This window comes from Typopeltis vanoorti, chromosome 24 (genome assembly GCF_054136105.1).
Source record: "Typopeltis vanoorti isolate ZY-2024b chromosome 24, IOZ_Tvanoo_1.0, whole genome shotgun sequence".
Taxonomy (NCBI): domain Eukaryota; kingdom Metazoa; phylum Arthropoda; class Arachnida; order Uropygi; family Thelyphonidae; genus Typopeltis; species Typopeltis vanoorti.
The window spans coordinates 25,331,959-25,350,720 of NC_143572.1; the positions used below are offsets into that span (position 1 = coordinate 25,331,959).

Consider the following 18,762-nt stretch of genomic DNA (forward strand, 5'->3'; position numbering starts at 1 on the left):
TTGCTAAATGGACCTCTTCTGCTGTGAGACTAGTCATCACCCTGATCTGCACCTCTTGGATGTCCACAACCGCTGGGTCACATTGGTTAAGAAGGCTTTCAAAGTATTCCCTCCATCTGTGGAGGATATCCTTCTTGGTTGTTAATAGTGCACCATCAGAGGCCTTGATTGCCCTTGCTGTGCACAATTTCCTCCCTCGAAGGTGGCAGATGGTCTGCCAGAATACTTTGTTTGCATTTACATAGGATGAGTCTAATCTTTCTGCAAAGGATTCCCAAGCCTTCTGCTTTGCTGTCTTTACTGCCTCAGCAGCAGCTTTTCACATCTCAGCATACCGGAAACGCATCTCAGATGACCTGACCCTAAGCCATGTAAGGTAGGCCTCCTTTTTTTTTTTTTGCCCAGACAGCCTGTTAGACTTCTTGGTTCCACCAAGATGTCCTTTTCTCACTGCCCATTGCCATGCCGAGCCGCTTTCTGCCAGCATAAGAGTGCAGAGACAGTGACAGCTGTTCTGAACAGCTCCCAGTCCTCCTCAACATCTGCAGTATACTTGGGAATCTCTTTGAACCTGGAGGAAATGTCATCTGCAAAATTCTTCCTCACAGCCTCATTTTCCAGTGCCTCCCATTTCACGTGGTATAGCTGCTTAGGCCTACCAGCGTTGATGGTAGCACTCTCAATATAGTGAACTTGTAATGGCCAAAGGAATAGTTATGAATTTTTTTAATACTGTACCTAGGTTTTTCATTAAGCTTACTGTAGTGAGAAATAATGGTAACTTTTTAATTAGGACTAAAATTAATTCATTTTATTTAGGATGAAGAAGAGACTAATAATATATCCAACATTTTAGTGCTTATATATCTTTATGGATAAATATATAATAGTTCATATACAAAAAAAAAAACTAGCATGTTATAGTAATGATTGTGAGAAAGGTTCATGAGCTTGCTGGTCACCTTTTTCCATATATACTGTCCACAACAATTTCCTTTTTTTTGCAGCTTATTTTTGAAATAAGCTACTCTTGTTGATTAGCACTTAAGGGATCTATAATGAAAACACTCCAAAGAAATTTTAAAATATATTCAGAGGAATAAAAATATATAAAAATTTATATATAGGAAAAATTATATCCAATTTATGGGTTATAGGATTCATTGCAAAGTAAAATTGAATCTCTAATAGTAGAACTTAGTGACTTCACTTCTGTAACCATGAGGTGTCACATTGTATACATTGCTGGTGATTGGTGCTGCTGGAAGATAAGCCATTTTTTTTTGTAATTCAGATTACAATGATAGGTTAATTCACTGTAGTTTATTGTTTTATATGTGTGTGTGTGTGATAGTTTAAAATAAACTGTATTTTTGTTTAAATTGGATATTGTCAGTATGGCACCTGTGCGTAGTAGAACAATGGCAGCAAAGACATCATTGTTGGGAATTGAATTTGCATGATTTTGTTCAGTGCAGTGTGATGTATTCACACTGCATTGAACAAAAGTTATGTGAGATGTGTTCACAGAAGCTGAAGGATTTATGAAAAGAGAGCAAAACTGGTGAGCTTGAGTGCACTTGTATGTTATCTTTTGCAGCAGAAAGTGTGAACTCAAATTTCAGAAGCGTCAAGAGATTAATAGGGCTGATAACAGTAAGAAGTACGAGGTCCGAGGGTGATCTGAAAGTTCTTGGCCTTGACCATAGATGGCAACACTATCGGCAAGATTTTTTTTCTAAGTTGGTACATCTGTCATAAGCATCTGTGTGAAATTGCAAGTCATTCTATCCTATCAAGTAGTTTATTTTATACAGCTGTCTGAAGCAAAAGTTTTGTCTGTATTGAAATGAAGCATTGCTTACTGAGAACCACTACATTTATGGGATAATGGCGGTGGAGCATCACTGGAATAAATGTATTAGTCTTAATGGAGATTATGTTGAAAAATAAAAATAATTTTGAAATTATAAATTCGTTTTTTCATTGTTAGGCCGAGAACTTTTCAGACCACCCTCGTAAGTATCACTGTCACATGAATAAATGAGGGAAACAAGATAAGGAGAAAATTTTGTATGAATATTTTATGATCTCCATACAAAATTTTCCTATGAGGAGTACCTAATGAAAGTGTAACAAATTCCTGTTTTCCTGGCACAGAAGTTAATAATATTAGTGATGCTATCTGGATGCACAAAAGATAAGGTGAAAGAATTAATTGCTTTGATGGCACTAATGACCTGAGTAGTAAGAAGTATTCTGTGAGAAGATGTGAAAGAGTTCTTGGATGAAACAAAAAGTAGAGTGAAATGGTTAAGACTAAGTATCCTACCATACCATGATAGAGGCAAACTTAAGAAGAGCACTTTGATAGCAAATAAATCAATACACAGGTTGTGCAGAAAGAATGATATTGAATGAGTGTGCATGTGGACCTATGGTTTGAGTTTTAAGGAAGGAAAGAAAGATTTGGTTGGCCTTGTTGGCTGAGTGGTTAGTGTCCGCTCTCTAGTCAAAAAGTTGCAGGTTTGCATCCTGCCATGGGCATGGATGTTTGTGATTATCTGTGAAAAATGCTAGTGGGCATTAGATTGTATTGGCATAGTTGTGGTTCATTGTAGTTGGTGGATTAAGTGGTGGAGACAGCAAATTGTAGAGTAGGCGCCCTCCGTCGCTGAGTCTTTGGACTCTCCTGGAGGTGTTATGTAATAGTAATAATGCTAGTGGGCTGCACTTAAATGGTTTTGGTGTCAGATGTATAGAGAGAGAGCTTGGTTCACCAAAAGTGCTGCTGAAGTGCAAAGTCAGGAAAACTTGAGTAATTAGGGTGAAGTCACCCATGAGATGAGTGAGTGAGTGTGAGAATGATCAAAAAATGCGGAATCTAGTCTCTCAATCAACAATATCGAATAGAGGAGTCATTTCAGGAAGTAAAAGGGCCTAAAATGATGCTATAGTTTCTATATACGAATGCCAAAAGAATCGGGAACAAAAGGGAGGAGTTTTTGTCATTGTTAAGTGCAACCTCACCAAAATTTATAGGCATTAGTGAGACTTGGCTACCAGCAGATGATGCAGTTACAGGCATAGAATGTGAAAGGTTTAGTATTTTCAGAGAGGATAGAGCAGATACAATGGGAGAAGGAATGATGATAGGAGATGAATTCTCCAAATAGAATAGGAGATAGGTACGAGTGTGGCTATTCTTTTGAAGCAGTATGGTGCGAGATTTACACCAATAAGAAAACATATACAGTTGGTTGCTGCTATAGGCTAGGAGATCCAGGGATAATCAGGAAGACATGCTTCAGCAAATTAGTACAATGAATGCAGGTCAAGTAATTATTGTAGAGGATTTCAATTATAGAGATATAGATTAGAAGGAAGAAAGATCACATGGCAGGAAGGAAATGGAATTTATACACTTTCTAAGAGATAGTTACTTGAGGCAGCATGTGACAGAGGGGATCTGGAGTACCAAAATATAGGATCTGGTTATAGGATCGGAAGAGCTGTCAGAAACTAATGTGGTCACACTGCCTCTGATGGGAATAGTGATCATGCAGCTAAAGCATCAGGAATATTCTTTCAAGGGGGGGGGGGGGCAGTATATGTGTAATTACATGGCAGATGAGTTAGTAGTGCATGGGAGATAGTTAAGGAACATCTGGAGGAAGTAATATCAGATTGTATACCCAAGTTCAGGAGGGTTAATCAGGTAGAAGTTACATGGATGAGTAGTATCACTAAGCATAAGCTACAAAAAAATAAATTTTTGTGGAGGGTATATAAGGAAAAAGGTGACCAGCAAGCTCATGAACAGTACAAGGGTCAGGCAAAAAAGGTGACGACTATAGAAAGAAAGGGAAAATCAGATTATGATAAGAAACTAGTCGAGCAAGCCAAAGAAAATCATGAAGAGTTCTTTCACTGCATGTTAAGTAACAAGAAGAATGACTATAGAAGGAGAGTCTTAATGAATTATAGTTGAATTCAAAATAGTTGATTTACTAGATGACCACTTTGCAATGGTGCATAATACAAGTGAGATTAGTGATGTGACATATGTGACTGAGACTAGTGTGGGAAAGAGGTGGAAGAACTGGAAGTTCTTAGGATATTGCAGAATCTTAATGTAAACACCGCTGTTTGATTAGATGGAATATCGGCTCGCATTTTATGAGAAGATTGGAACTTGCATACCTCTGACTAGGCACTTTAAGTCTCAGCTTTGGCCAAGTTCCAAGAGAATGAAAAGAAGACAAAATAATTTCTTTGCATAACGGAGGCTCTAAGACTGCAATAGCAAATTTTAGACCAGTCGGTATCTTAGGAGTGGTGATAAAAGTACTGGAAAAGTTGGTCAAAAAGAGAATTCAGGAATGGATGGATTAAAAATATGATAATCTTATGAGAGGCAACATGACTTTGTGAAGGGTCAGTCATGCCATAGTAATTTACTAACTTTTTACAAGGGAAGCTGGAATGTTCTGATAAACACCTAAAACAAAAATGATATTAAATAAACTAATATAATCACAATGGAGAACATATCTTAAAACCCTTTAATCCCATGTTGCAACTTAACTATTAATAACTATCAACTTATCATGATGCATAATAAATTTAGTTTAATCCTTTATCCAAGTGTTTGCAAACAAAGCTTGCGCCTGAAAGTGTCTTCATGACTGGGGTAAAGTGGTACAACGCCGGGCAACTCCTTGCAAAGGTGGAGCAAGATACCAACACTCCTATCTCAGTATCTCCCATAATGCAAAACATATCTCCTTGCGGATATGTATAATGTCATGCATTAAGGGAAGGGCCACTACCCAGACTAGTTTTGACCTTTTCATGATGCACCATGTAAAATGCCTTTACAACAACAAGGTAAAAAAAAAAGCAGTCTCTGCCTTTTTCTTGTCAACTACTCTTGTTACCTTATTATAAAAGTCATGCACTTTACTAAAACAGGAACACCCTTCACCAAATGCATGTTGATTTTCACAGGATTAAACAAGATTACACTTGGATAGATAACACAAGTGGAAGATTGATGAAATATACAGGAATTGAAGATGAGAAAGAGGTTATGGGAAAAGTATGAAGAGAAAAGTAAAGAGCAGTTGTATGAGGAATATAAGACTCAAGTTAGGAAAGTAAGTATTAAAGAAGACAAAAATGAAATTCTAAATCCTAATTTTGTATATAATCTCAGAATTTTTCCAAAATCTGAACTACAGAAGAAATGCAAACTAATCTTTAGTTTGATGACTCCATTCTGTTACCACCCTTATTGGCACTATCTGACTTCTTTTACTCTTTGGGCACTTTTTTTTTCCATTAAAAAAAAAAAAAAATTGTTATGGACTTCCAGGCACTTAGTTATTTGAAATATATCCCCCCTCATGCTTTTAACACATCCTATTCACCCAGGAATAACATCAAGAATGAAAAGCCTCAGTAAAGTGATCATTAAACAAGCTCCACTATCTGTCATCTGTCATCCACCACTGTCATCTGCATTGGTCACTCTACTCCTGTTTCCATCGAACAGTCATTATTTCTCCTCCTACTGGCCACAACAAGAGAATTCCTTAGGATTTTCCTAGATTGCAGTGCTAGTCTTTTCTTGAATTTCATTTGTCTCTTCTTTAATACTTACTTTCCTAACTTGAGTCTTATATTCCTCATGCAACTGCTCTTTACTTTTCTCTATACTTTTCTCATAATCTCTTTCTCATCTGCAATTCTTGTTTGATTTCATCAATCTTCCACTTGTGTTATCTAAGTGTTATCTTGTTTAATCCTTTATCCAGTTTTTCCCCATGCAGTATTTTCATGACTTGTATAAGGAAGGTAATGATTGCTAAGATATTCATTCTTTTAATAACACATCATTAATTTTTTTTTAACGGTTATGATTAACCTGTTTCCTCAGTTATAACATTACGCTGTTGTAAGTAATATCATGCAGCTCTTTCTGTTTCAAATCAATCCATTGTTTGCGCTCTACCTTGTGATCAACTATCACTGTCACCAAAGATCTGTAATCTGTCCCCCCAGAACAGGCAAATTGTTCCTGTGGCCTGTTTGCCTGTTCTGGGGAACGAAAAGCATGAGTTTCCTGATGAAAAAATTCTCCCCTCCATATTGAGACTAGCTAACTCATCTTTCATCAGAAGAGGCCAGATAAAGGTTCCTCACATCACTAACATCACATCACATCACATTAAACCAAGGTCTTTCTGACCAAAGGGCTTCGTCTATACTGACTGAGTTACAGAGGCTCTCAGGAGACTTTAATTATCCAAATATTGATTGGGTAGCAGCAAAATCTCATTAGAAGAATGAAACGGAATTTATTGAGCTGTTGCAAGACAACTTTCTCAAGCAGCATGTGACAGAAGGAACTCTAGGTCAAAGAGTGTTAAATTTGATTATTGTGTCATAGGATGTTTCAGTTAAAGACGTAACTATTCTTCTTCTGATCAGTGACAATCGTTCGGTACTCACTTGGGAAGTGGCTAAGTTTATGAATGTTCCCTTCAGAAAAGGTTACCTGCTGAACTACAAAGCAGAAAATTATGATCAGCTGAGGAATATACTGAGCTCAGCACAATGATATTGGGTGCTGGATGGGAAAAATAACGACAGTGCATGCATTTAAAATATACTTAAATGATGCAATATTACAATGTGTTCTGAGAGTTTGAAGAATAAATAGGGTAGGAGTCAAATGAATGTGTAATCTTATCAAGCAAGAGAAACACAAGAAAAGGATGATGTGGAAGGAATACCATGTGCATAAGGATGATGTCCGTTATGAAAATTATAAGTAGTAGGCCAGAAGAGTCACAACTGTTGTACAGAAAGCTGTCTGAATATTAAAAGAAACTGGCTCTACAAGCTAAAGATAACCCCAAAGAATTCTGTCGATAGCTGCAAGTAAAAGAAAGAATGAATATGAAAGAATAACTCTACCGAATGTAGTGAGCTAAATGTATGCTACATTTAGCTCACTGCTACCTCTTCACTGGATGAAGAAACTCAGGTGTATGAGGAGGAGGAGGAGATATTAGAGCTGTTGCACAAACTGAATAAGAATTCAGACATAGGAACTAATGGGATATTAGCACTGGTGTTAAAATAGTGTTTAGCTGAACTGGCTATTCCTTTGACCAGAGTGTATAATTTGAGTCTCAGAACAGGGATGATTCTGCAGGAATTGGAAGAATGTATGGTAATCCTGCAAAGACCAATGTCTCCAGCTATCAACCAATCAGTATCTCAGGAGTGGTTGTGAAGATTTTGGAGAAATTGGTTAGGGCTCACATTCACAAATGAGTTGATATATAATCTCTATTTTGCAATGAACATGGGTTTAGTAAGTGAAGGTCATGCTTTAGCAACTTGCTCACATTCTATAATAATGTTTCCATTGACTAGACAAAGAGAATGGATACACCATGATACTTTTGGATTTTGCTAAGGTTTTTGACAGAATATAGTCTGCAATACTCTTGCATTTAGGGTAATCAGGAATGCTTATATACAGTACTTGCAGAATGATTTGAATAGGCTGGAATTTTGGGCATGGAAAAATGGATGTCAGTAAATGCAGAGTGATGCACTTTGGCATGATTAGATATCCACTGTCGTATTATATTGGTGGAATTATGTTTGAAAAAACTGATCAGGCCAGGGATCTTGGAGTGTTAGTAAATAGCAAGGTGAAGTTCAGGAGTCATGTAGCAAAGATTGCAAATACAACTCAAAAGATAATTGCAATGCTGAAATGAACTTTCACATGTACAGGTAAGGATGTCATTTTGCCTCTTTACAAGGCCTTGATAAGACCTCACTTGAGTTATTGTGTGCAGTTCTGGTCTCCTGGTTTCTGTTGTTATTCTGATACAGTAGAGAGTTCAAAGGAGAGTGTTAAAAACGATATCACAATTGTAGAATACTGATTATGAAGACAGATTGAAAATTTGTTGACTGCAGACACTAGCAAACAGGAGAAAGAGGGGTGATATGATTGAAGCGTACAAACTTCTGAAAAGGTCATGCAGGATTTCAGTTGATGGAATTTTTAATTTTATGGAAGGTGAGGAAAGGATAAGAGGGCATCCTTGGAAGCTAAGAGTGAATGCTGCTAAGAAGTAGGTGAGGACTAGATTTTTCTCTCATAGGGTGGTTCATGATTGGAATGGATTGCCATTGGATGTTTTGTGCACAAGCAGTGTGACGAATTCAAGAATAAGTATGATAGTGCGTGTAGTATGTGGCCTCCCTCAGTGTGTCCCTGGAGATCTCCCTCTTAATAACAATGATCTCATTCTGTTCCATATCCTCTAGCAAATTGATGTGGACATACAGAATATCAAAAACCTGCTATCCATCATTCAAGGAGCCTATGTAGTACAACTACCTACTCCCAGTAATCCAGCAAAAAAAAAGAAAAAAAAGGACTAATCAGTAAGGCTCTGAAAAAATAAAATTAATTTTTGAAAATATCTTTAGCTGAACATGAGTACTATAGGTACTTTGAAAGGTAGAAGTCATGTAAAAAAAGAAGAAAAACTTATTTTTTGAAACACATTTCCACCTAAGTTTGCAAACTAATCCTAAATACCCTTTTTAATTATTCTTCTCTTTGGGAATCTGTAATCTGTGTCTTCACATTTTGTTGCATACTACATTCGACTTTCACTATATGAACACCATTAAAACCTCATTATATGAAACTGCTAAAAAAAAAATAAAAAAGTCCCAGCTGAAGTCTCATAAGAACAATGCTCTTCTAAAGGATATTCACTTTAACAAAATTTTCTTGTGGTTCCCCCATGTGTCTGTAATGAGAGCTGACTGTTTCTGCCCTTTTCCTGCCTAATATGTTACCAGAGATCCCTGTTGATTATTATTATCATTATCAAATTCCTGATATGTACCTTCAGTGATGGGTTGGGGTGACAGAAGTAATGATAGTACAGCATGCTGAATGAATTTTTCTAGCTTCTGATTAAATTTTCACCAAATGAGTCTGTTATCTGTCAGAACACCAATATTATCAGATCTGATATTTATGTCTTCTCTTCTAAGGCACATCACCCTTCCTGCAAGTTGCCTTATACTGGGGGAGGTGTGACACTGGACAGAACAAATGCAGCTTGCTGATAGTGTATATATACATATGGCTGGTCAGGTCACCTGGGCATGAAGGTTGTTGCACTTTTTTCAGCTAAATTATTAAAGGCAAAGAAGAGAAGAGATGGGTACCACTGGTCCTTAATTACCTACTAAAGAGATATGGAGGAAGTCTTACAGAATGTCATGCAGGTGTAAAACTCGATGCAGTAGAAATTCTTAAAATATTTTGGCATCGAATTTTACAGAGGTCGTAAATATTGTAAATATAATAAAACTACACATTGCCATACTGATTGTAAACCCACATGAGTACCTGGCAAAAAGGAGTAAGTAACATTGAATTGTTCATAAAATTATTAAAATAGTATAAATATTCAAGATTGTGCACTTTATGTAAATCCAGGAGTGATATTGTAAAAATAGCCTAGTGTTGAAATAGTTCTGCCTCAAGTAAAAAAGGATTACAGTGGATTATGTTTCGGATGTGAAAGCAAACAGTAGCGCTGAAGGTCATTCGAACAAGGAAGTTTTCCCACCTACACTCAAGGTCAAGACTGCTGATGTCAGAGTGATCACAGGATGTTCGGGGGGGAAGTCTCCAACCCTGAAACAGGGAACTATCAAAAAACTGTATATAGGAGGCCTTAAGAACAAGGTTCATTCTCTTTCTCGTAGTCTTCTAGCTGCAGTCCGTAGACCCAATTGGACTCATCTGTACACAATCTGTGGGAAACGGGGAGCCGTGGAGGAACATTGAAAGTTTCCGTCATGTGTAGCAAGTAAGGGAATTTACCTCGTGCACTGAAAGCAGGATGCCTCCATTCGAGCTGGTTCCATCAGCAAAGATGTGCTGCTACTCTCACAAGTGAATTACAGAAGGATGGCTGCCGAGCACTGAATGAGGAAATCCAGTACACAGAACGGATTAGGAGAATCGGCAGAAACAGCTAAGGATCTCATGTGCTGATGGAACTATATGTGGTAATAAGGACCTGTGAGTAGATTTTTGTATCAATAGTTAAGTGCAGAAGGATGATTGTAAGTCCACTGGACATAGAGTTACTAGATTAATAGTATTGTTGCAGATAGCAAGGTTTGAAATCGAGATGCTAGCATAACATCAGTTAGGAATAGTGCCAGCTAGAATTGTGGAATATGAGAATCTCCTTTCACTGTTAATGGCAAGCTTAATTGATTGTAGGCATAGGTTTCTGTGGTTTAGTAGTTCATAAGAAAGATTCCGGTAATTTGACCACATGTTTATTAAGATAAATAACAATAAAAAATAAACCTGACAAGTTTCGTAAGTCATTTGACTTACATCTTCAGGGGTCAAAGATAACTAAAAGTTTAAACACCAGAAATGAGAAATTACTCAAAATAGTTCATTCTATGCAGTTGTAGCTGTCTAACTGTTCATTAAATTAAATATCCGAATGCAGATTCAGTGCAATGCTAAGTTTGAAACAATGCTAGATGCTGAACGGGAATAACAGAACGTGACAGCATCCAGCATTGTTTCAAAGTTAGCATTGCACTGAATCTGCATTGGGATATTTAATTTAATGAACAGTTAGACGGCCACAACTGCATAAACTGCAAAATGTGTTTTGTTTGCTTAATAGGGACTATCGCCTGATCTTTGTACAATGCACTGCCTCACAAAAAATTCCAAAGCTGTAAGCTAAGAATTTGGGGAATTGCCACGACTGTTAATTAAGCTCACAATTAGAATTAGCTGTATCCCACAGGTGCTAGGATATATCTCTGATGCTTTACTTGAAGAACTCAGGTGGCACAGTTATAAATAAAATAAAATTTTCTGATTTCTTTTAGCATAGGAGATAGATATCTGTGTTCGTGAATCGGCCTCGTTCACGGGCATATTCACCAGCGGCATCACCGTTTTTGTGGGAACCTTAATGTTTAAATGATAGAACTAATTATAGCGATAGAAGAATTAATGTAGGAAGACACATCAGCTTAACTAAGTACACGTGATGTGACAATTGATCATCCTATAGCAAAGTGCAGAAGTAAACTAAGAAATAAAAAGAAATAAAAGGAAAGGAAATAAGAGGAAAAGCAAAAGGAAACAATATAAGACAAAGAAAGAGATATAACACAGGCTTGGTTGTTACCTGGATAAACAAGAACCCCATCATCTTTGGGACACCAGGAAAGATGATGAAAAATGTGCTATTGGTGACAGTAATCTTTCAAAGAATACAAAGATATTTAAACGCAAATTTCAGCTGAGAAACAGATTTACGAATAGATTGTGGAATGTTAGATCATTGTATCAACATGGTCAATTTACTTACTGCAACAAGAAGTAGCACATGTGATCCAAAAGAATATTAAGCACTGTCACAGACTTTAAACCTGAGAATAGTAGACTTGCAGTATCAGTAAGATCTAAATATATGTAATATACAAGTATATGCACCCACCAATTTCATGTGATGATCTGGAAGTAATGAAATTAGTAACCTGATACAAGAAAGACTTTCTGAAAGTACAAAGAGACTGGAATGCAAAAATGGGAATAGATATAGGAAGGAATTTTCTACCCTTTTTTTAGACTAGAAGAAACAAATGGCATGGGTATGAAATTGATGAAATTTACTTTTGCAGAATGATCTCACCATAACCAACACACTTATCCCACACAAAAGGGCATAAAATGAACCTGGATCTCCCCAGATACAAGACCTCAGAACTTCATTGATTATATATACTGCTTGGAAAGAAGTCAACAGACAGCCATGGATCTCAACTTAATAAGATGTAGGGCCTACTTTCACTGTGATAACTGCATCATTCCTATGGGGCATCCTTTCCACAAACATATGATAGTGATCAATAGGAATTTTGGACAATTCTTCCTGTAGGCTTGTAACAAGATTCTGGATTGTTATGGAATGGACATTCCTTTACCTCATCTGACTCTCCAATTCGTTCCCCAGATGTTCAGTGGAGTTGAGATCAGGACTCTGTGGAGGCCAGTCAAGTGTGGTGACTTTCATGTCTACAAACCATAGAGTTACAGCAGCAGCCTTATGACATGTTGTGTCGTCTTGATGAAATAGACAGTGTTCTGTTCCATAGAAATGCCACAAAGCAGGGAGCATTGCATGGTCCATAATGTTCAGATACATCTTGGAGTTCATTTCGTCACATTATAAACAGAGGTCTCAGGCTAAACCAAGAAAAACAGGACCGTACCATCACACTGGCACCTTAACATTTCATAGTTGGAGTTATGCACTCTGGTAAGAGAGATTCAGTGGGCATCCGTCACACCCATGCCTGTTCATTTGCTCAATAGAGGGTGTAGTGTGATTGGTTGCTCCACAAAAAAAAAAAAAAAAACTTAAGAAAATGTTTTTGCTGTGATGATTTTTTTATCCATTTCTTAATTTCTAAATTATTGAAATTTTTCTAAATATTTAAAAAATTTATTTTCTGTTAAAATTTTATATAAAGTAAAATTGTATATTCATTATTCATGTTTTTTTTTTTTTTAAATTAAATTTAAGCAGCAATAACACTGGAGCTGTTTGGTTCTTCTTGTAATGGATTTGGTTTTCCACAAAGTGATATTGATATCTGTGCATCATTTAATGGCCAAATATCTTTAAAGGTAACTTTAGTTAGTAGTTACAATCCTTTATGCTTAATTGTATAAAATAATGGTTATTTCTGTAGTTCCTGTTATAAGTGGGGGATTTATTATTATTATTATTATGTGACTCCTCCAGGGAGTAGACTCATCGAGGGAGGGCATCCACTCTACAACTCTCTGCCTCCACCACTCAATTCACCAACTATACAATGTTCCACTGCTATAATCACTACACCAATGCCATCTGCTGCTCACCTCCACCACTAGTATTTTCGTAGACGATCACAAATGTAGACGATCACAAAGTTTGCCCCTGAAGTAACTTCAGGACTGGGTTATTCATATATAGAGGCTAATGGCTTCACATTACTTGCCTTAGTATGGCATCATGCAAAGCACATATCCTTTCAGACATCTTTAATGCTATGCATTATGGGAATGGTCACTACCCAGACCGGTTTCGACCTTTATTGAGGTCTCATCGGTGGGAGCCAAACCCAGAAGTAATATCAAGGTAAAAGTAATGCAGAAGTCATATTTCCATATACAAGTAGCCAAAATATGTCGCACTTTATTACTAAAATACTGTGGATTAGAGATAGATGTTGAAAGTTTTTCCATTTGGTTATACTATAAATTAAAGATGCCAAGAAAAAATATTCTTGGTTTAATCCTTTATTCAGTTTGCATTATGGGATACTAAGGTAAGTAATGTCAAGTCATTAGCCTCTATATATAAGTTGCCCAGTCCTGAAGTTACTTCACATTTGGATAAAGGATTAAACTAAGAATATAATTTCTTGGTATCTTTAATTTATAGTTTAGTCAAGTGGAAAAACTTTCATCATCAACTTCTGTTCTCACATCAGTCCCTGTCACCTCTGCTATAACAATATCTTTCCTTGGATGATATACCCTTGCAAAGTGGTCACACAGTAGATCATAAAGCTTCACAATTCTTTATTTCACCTTTTTACCTCAAGTGATTTCCAAAAACAAAATAAACCTTGTTAATCTTTTAAGATTAACCAGATTATTCTCTGAAATGAACTGTGTGACTATTAAAGTCCTTTTTTCCTTGTGGTTATAGAACAGAAGGAGTAGATGTAAGGTCAACAAAAATATTTAAAAATTTTTCTGTTATCCATAATTTTGAAATAGACTTTTAAGGTATTATTTTACTGTATATCTAACTTGCTACATTAAAGCTTTTACCTTGTTTTGCTTGTGTCTCTGGAGTGCAGTTCTAGTAGTCTGGAATTTTTCAGAAACTTCCCCCTCCCCTCCTTTTTTTTCCCATTTAAACCAAAGCTCATCATAAATGCGCATATCCATAACTAAAGTTTATAGGATGACATATGATTTAATCCCTATCAAAGCAAGTTATCACACTACCCATTATACCACAACTATAAATTAGATATTTATTTGTGAATCTGTGTGGTGCAAAGTTGAAATGAACAAGTTAGTATATCTAATAGGATGATGTTACAGGCCAGGGAATGCAGAGAATACTAATTGTGAAATGTTTAGCAAATTAGTTGGGCATGTAAAAAGATGTGATCTTGATGGGAGGCTTTAATTACAGGAATATAGACTGGAAGGAGGAGAAGTGTATGGGAACAAAGAGACCGAGTTTATGGAATTTCTGAGCGATAAGTATCTTAAGCAGCACATGATGCTTTAATGTTTTGGATTTGGTGATAAGTTCACAAGATGTAGTTGTTAATGAGGTGTTGACATTGCTGCCAGTTAGTGAGAGTGATCATGAGGTACTTGTTTGAGAAGTGATGAAACAAGAAAAGGTCACTGCCAAAAATGGATACATTTAGAAGTATAAAGCAGGTGATTATAGGAAGCTCTATAGCCGTTTGGCATCACTACATTGGATAGATGAGCTGAGCGAAAAGGATGTTGACAATGTATGGAAACTCATAAGGCAGTATCTGACAAAAGCAATGTATGGAAACTCATAAGGCAGTATCTGAATACCGAGGTTTAAGCGAGTAAATAGAGTGGGAGTGAAATGGATGAACAGTGAAATCAAGTAAGCTGTGCTGGAAAAGAAAATGTTATGGAGGAGGTACAAGACAGTTGGTAGTGATCGAATCCATGAAGAGTATAAAGTGCAGGCTAGAAAGGTGAGGAGCATGGTAAGGAAAGAAAAGGTGCAATATCAAAGGAGATTGGCTAGTCAGACCAAGGTTAACTCAAGGGAATTTTTCTGTTATATGGCAAGAAAGCGTAAGAATAATTAAGGCAGACTAACATTGGTAGATAGTCATGGCAGCAGACTAACAGTTGCAACTGATATAGTGCAATTATTGAATGAGTACTTTATCAGCATATATCATACTAGTATAAATGATCTGGTACAATATATAGAAGAGAGGCAAGTATTAGGACAATTGGAAGTGAAAGAAACAGAGGTGTATCAGATGTTGGTTGGGTTAGATATGAATAAGGCTGTGGTAATGAATGACATATCACCATGTATGCTTAAGGAATGTGCACCTCTGTTGATTATGCTCTTGACTTGGTTATTTAATGAAAGTCTTGCAGATGCTAAGGTTCCTAAGGAGTGGAAAGAGGTCAAAATAGTACCACTCCACAAGCATGGTTCTAAGACAGAAGTCTCCAACCATAAGCCAGTCTGTATAACTCCAGTTGTGATCAAGGTGTTGGAGAGATTGGTAAGGAATAGAATACAGAATTGGGTTGATGGACATGGCATTCTTTATGAAGGTCAGCATGGATTTCTGAAGGGTAGGTCCTGTTTTAGTAATTTACTTGCATTTTATGATAAGGTGACGAGTGTGTTAGGTAAGGAAGAATCATATTCAGTGATATTCTTAGAGTTTGCAAAAGCGTTTGATAGATTACCACATGATAAGGTGGTGTACAAGCTGCTGAGGATGGGAATAGACAATATATTGGTTAGATGTATCAGAGATTGACTCTCTGAACGATACCAGCAGGTTGTGTATGATGGAGCAGTGTCTCAAAAAAGAAGGGTAATAACCAGTGGCATGCCCCAGGGTTCTGTTCTTGGGGCCCCTGCTGTTTAATTTGTTTGTAAATGATATCATGTGGACTGACTGGCGATCTTCAGTTTTTTGCTGATGATGCAAAGTAGGGAAGAATTATAAGTAGCACTGCTGATGTTAATTACCTCAAGAAAGATTTCAATAGACTTTTTACTTGGACAAAAAAGTGGGGTTGTAGTTTTAATATCAATAAGTACAAGGTGTTGCATTTTGAAGTGCAGAAATATAAGGCTGTGTACTATATCGATGGTGCCGTACTGCAGGAAGTAAATGAGATTAAAGATTTGGGAGTGATGGTTGACAGTAGACTGAAGTTTAGAGGGCATATTGCTAGGGCTGCACATCGTAGTGCTACTATGTTAAGAATTACTCTAACATGCAAGAATAAGGATGTGGTTGTGCCACTGTTCAGATCACACTTGGACTATTGTGCTCAGATCTGATCACTTGGTTTTCAATGTGATGTGGAGACATTGGAGAGGGTCCAGAGGTGAGTGACTAAGACATTATCGGGACTTTGGTTGAAGAGATGTGGATTGCAGAGTTTGGTGTATAGGAGGAAGAGAGGTGATATGATAGAGACATTTAAGTTAGTGAGACGATTTTATCATATTGATCCAGAGGGGATTGTAAAAAAGTTATGTAAAGTGTGGTGAAAAAGTGTGTGAGGAGTAGATTTTTGACATGGAGAATTGTCAGTGAATGGAATGCATTACCAGAATGTGTTATTAATGCAAGGAGTGTTAAGAACTTTAAGATTCTCTATGATAAATATGTTGTCAGTTGAATGAACCTCCCACGATGAGTCTGTCGATTCCATGGAGGGTGTAATAATAATATTTATCTGTAACAGATTATATAATTACCTTTACCTCTTATTAATTTTAATATACCAACGAATTATAGAAATTCTCCTGATTATTGGTGACTTATTATGAAAGCAACAAATCTTATCCCTTCTACATAGCTATTTCTTTACACAGCATAAGTAATGATTTGTGACACATCTCCCAAAATTGTAAACCGGAAGCATGAAAAGATTTGTTTCATTTCATCCCACTGGCAAGCATGCAGCTAAAAATTTTTTTACTGGGCTGCCTTGAGTGAACATGCTAAAGTAGTTCAGCATGTTTGCATTCTCCACACTGAGGCAATGCATTCCACTTACTAACCATACTGTATGCAAAGAACCTGCTCTTTGCTTGCTTACTCACACCCTCCTTATATAATCCAGTGATCACCTCCTCCTCCATTCCTATCTCTCATTCTATGAAAAAAGTTTTCCACGTTAGCCTGGTTAAAAACTCCTTACCAATTTATGCATCTCACATCACAATCATATCCCGTCTCCTCCTCCTCTTATTCACAAGAGGTTTTGCAAATTGCATTCCTCAATCTTTCTCTTCATACCTCACATTACAAAGACCAGGTGCTGCTACCTTAATCAGTCTTCTGTTGACACTCACTCTTTAATATATCCTCATCCCCATAAAAACCAAGTTACCAAATTTGCAAAGTAATCCAAATAAGGAGCCTCTGTAGCTCAGTCGATATATATACGAAGCCCTTTGGTCAGAAAGACCTGGGTTCAATTCCCATCATTGATGTGAGGAACCTTTATCTGGTCTCTTTCGACAAAAGGTGAGTTAGCCAGTCTCATATGGAGATAGAGGTTTTTTTCACCCAGAAACTCAGGTTATTTTGTCCCTCAGAACAGGCAAACTAGCCTAAACATACATTGATTACAGTCATAGGGGATGCAGCAGAGGAGTGACGAACCAGCTGCATTAATTCATAGTAAACCCCTCATTGGAGAGGGGACCCAACCCTTTTTAAGGGATGGATGAGAAGGATAGGATACGAATCCAAAAAGGCCCTGATACAATGGAACCATAACCTGTTTATTTTTGCATTCCAAAGTCCTCTGCATCATTGCCATAATCCACTGTGGTGACTTTAAAACAGCAACAACAGATCTCTCATCCCCTCTACCTTCTTCAAAATTTACCCACCAAGTGTATGCTTTGCATCCATCCTAACTTGCCAAATTTCAGAAACGTACACTTTGCAACATTGAACTGATAATTTCACTCACTTTCCCACTCATAGAATCTATTCATACCTTCCTATAAGGCCACAGTATCTTCTTGTCTCCTTACCATTCTCCCCAGTTTTGCATCATCTGCAAACAGTTGCACATTTCCAGTTAAACCTGTCTCAAGATCATAAATATGCCAGTTAAACAATATTGGCCCCTGTAGCACACCACTGGTGACTGTCCTCTTTTGTAAAGTCACTAGCTTTTTAAAATTAACCAAAAGATTATCTGAAAATTATCTCTAAATTGAAATATACACTTCAACTACAGAGCTCCTACAGCAATTCTATCTCATGCATACATTCATCTAATGCCATACATAATTAACCAAAACCTTAGCTGACATTGCTGTCTTTTGTAACTCAACTTTCTCTGCATCTTCTTGTGGTTTTTGTTGTATATTAGTGTATTTATGTATAGTTATATATGTGTTATAGTTACATACATATATTCTATAAATATAAAAGAGCAAAAGTGTGATGAAAGGTTCGAAAATTCGAAAGAATGAATGAATGACAGAGAAAATGTGATGTAAGATTTAAAAGATCGGATGGTTAAGATGAGGCAAGAGATGGAATGGATTTGGAATGAAGTTAAGAGAATTAGAGGTATGTATGGAAGAGTGAAAATGATGAAAACAAATAATGTTGGTATAAAAGAAGTAACAAAATACCTGCGAGTGGTGTTGTATGGTGATTCAATTATTAAAGGTGTGCTGGATGAGAGGATGCATAAAGTATGTTTTACTGGAGGTAGAATGAGTAGAGTGATTGAGGCATTAGTAAGCGAGCAAAAGAGTTGGTAATTGTAATAGCTACAAATGATTTGACTGCAAA

At 36.8% G+C, this 18,762-nt stretch overlaps 1 protein-coding gene across 13 annotated transcripts in view; it reads left to right on the forward strand.

Moving 5' to 3' along the window:
* Nucleotides 1-18,762, forward strand: part of LOC150093031 (terminal uridylyltransferase 4-like) — a 621,373-nt gene that overhangs the window by 412,193 nt on the left and 190,418 nt on the right. For 10 of the 13 annotated variants that reach the window (XM_090413455.1, XM_090413456.1, XM_090413454.1 and 7 more), the window contains one exon: nucleotides 12,696-12,799. In XM_090413455.1, the coding sequence (XP_090269581.1) occupies nucleotides 12,696-12,799 (104 nt within the window). The remainder of the gene's footprint in view (nucleotides 1-12,695; nucleotides 12,800-18,762) is intronic. The other 3 variants (XM_090413459.1, XM_090413463.1, XM_090413461.1) reach the window with 1 other exon arrangement.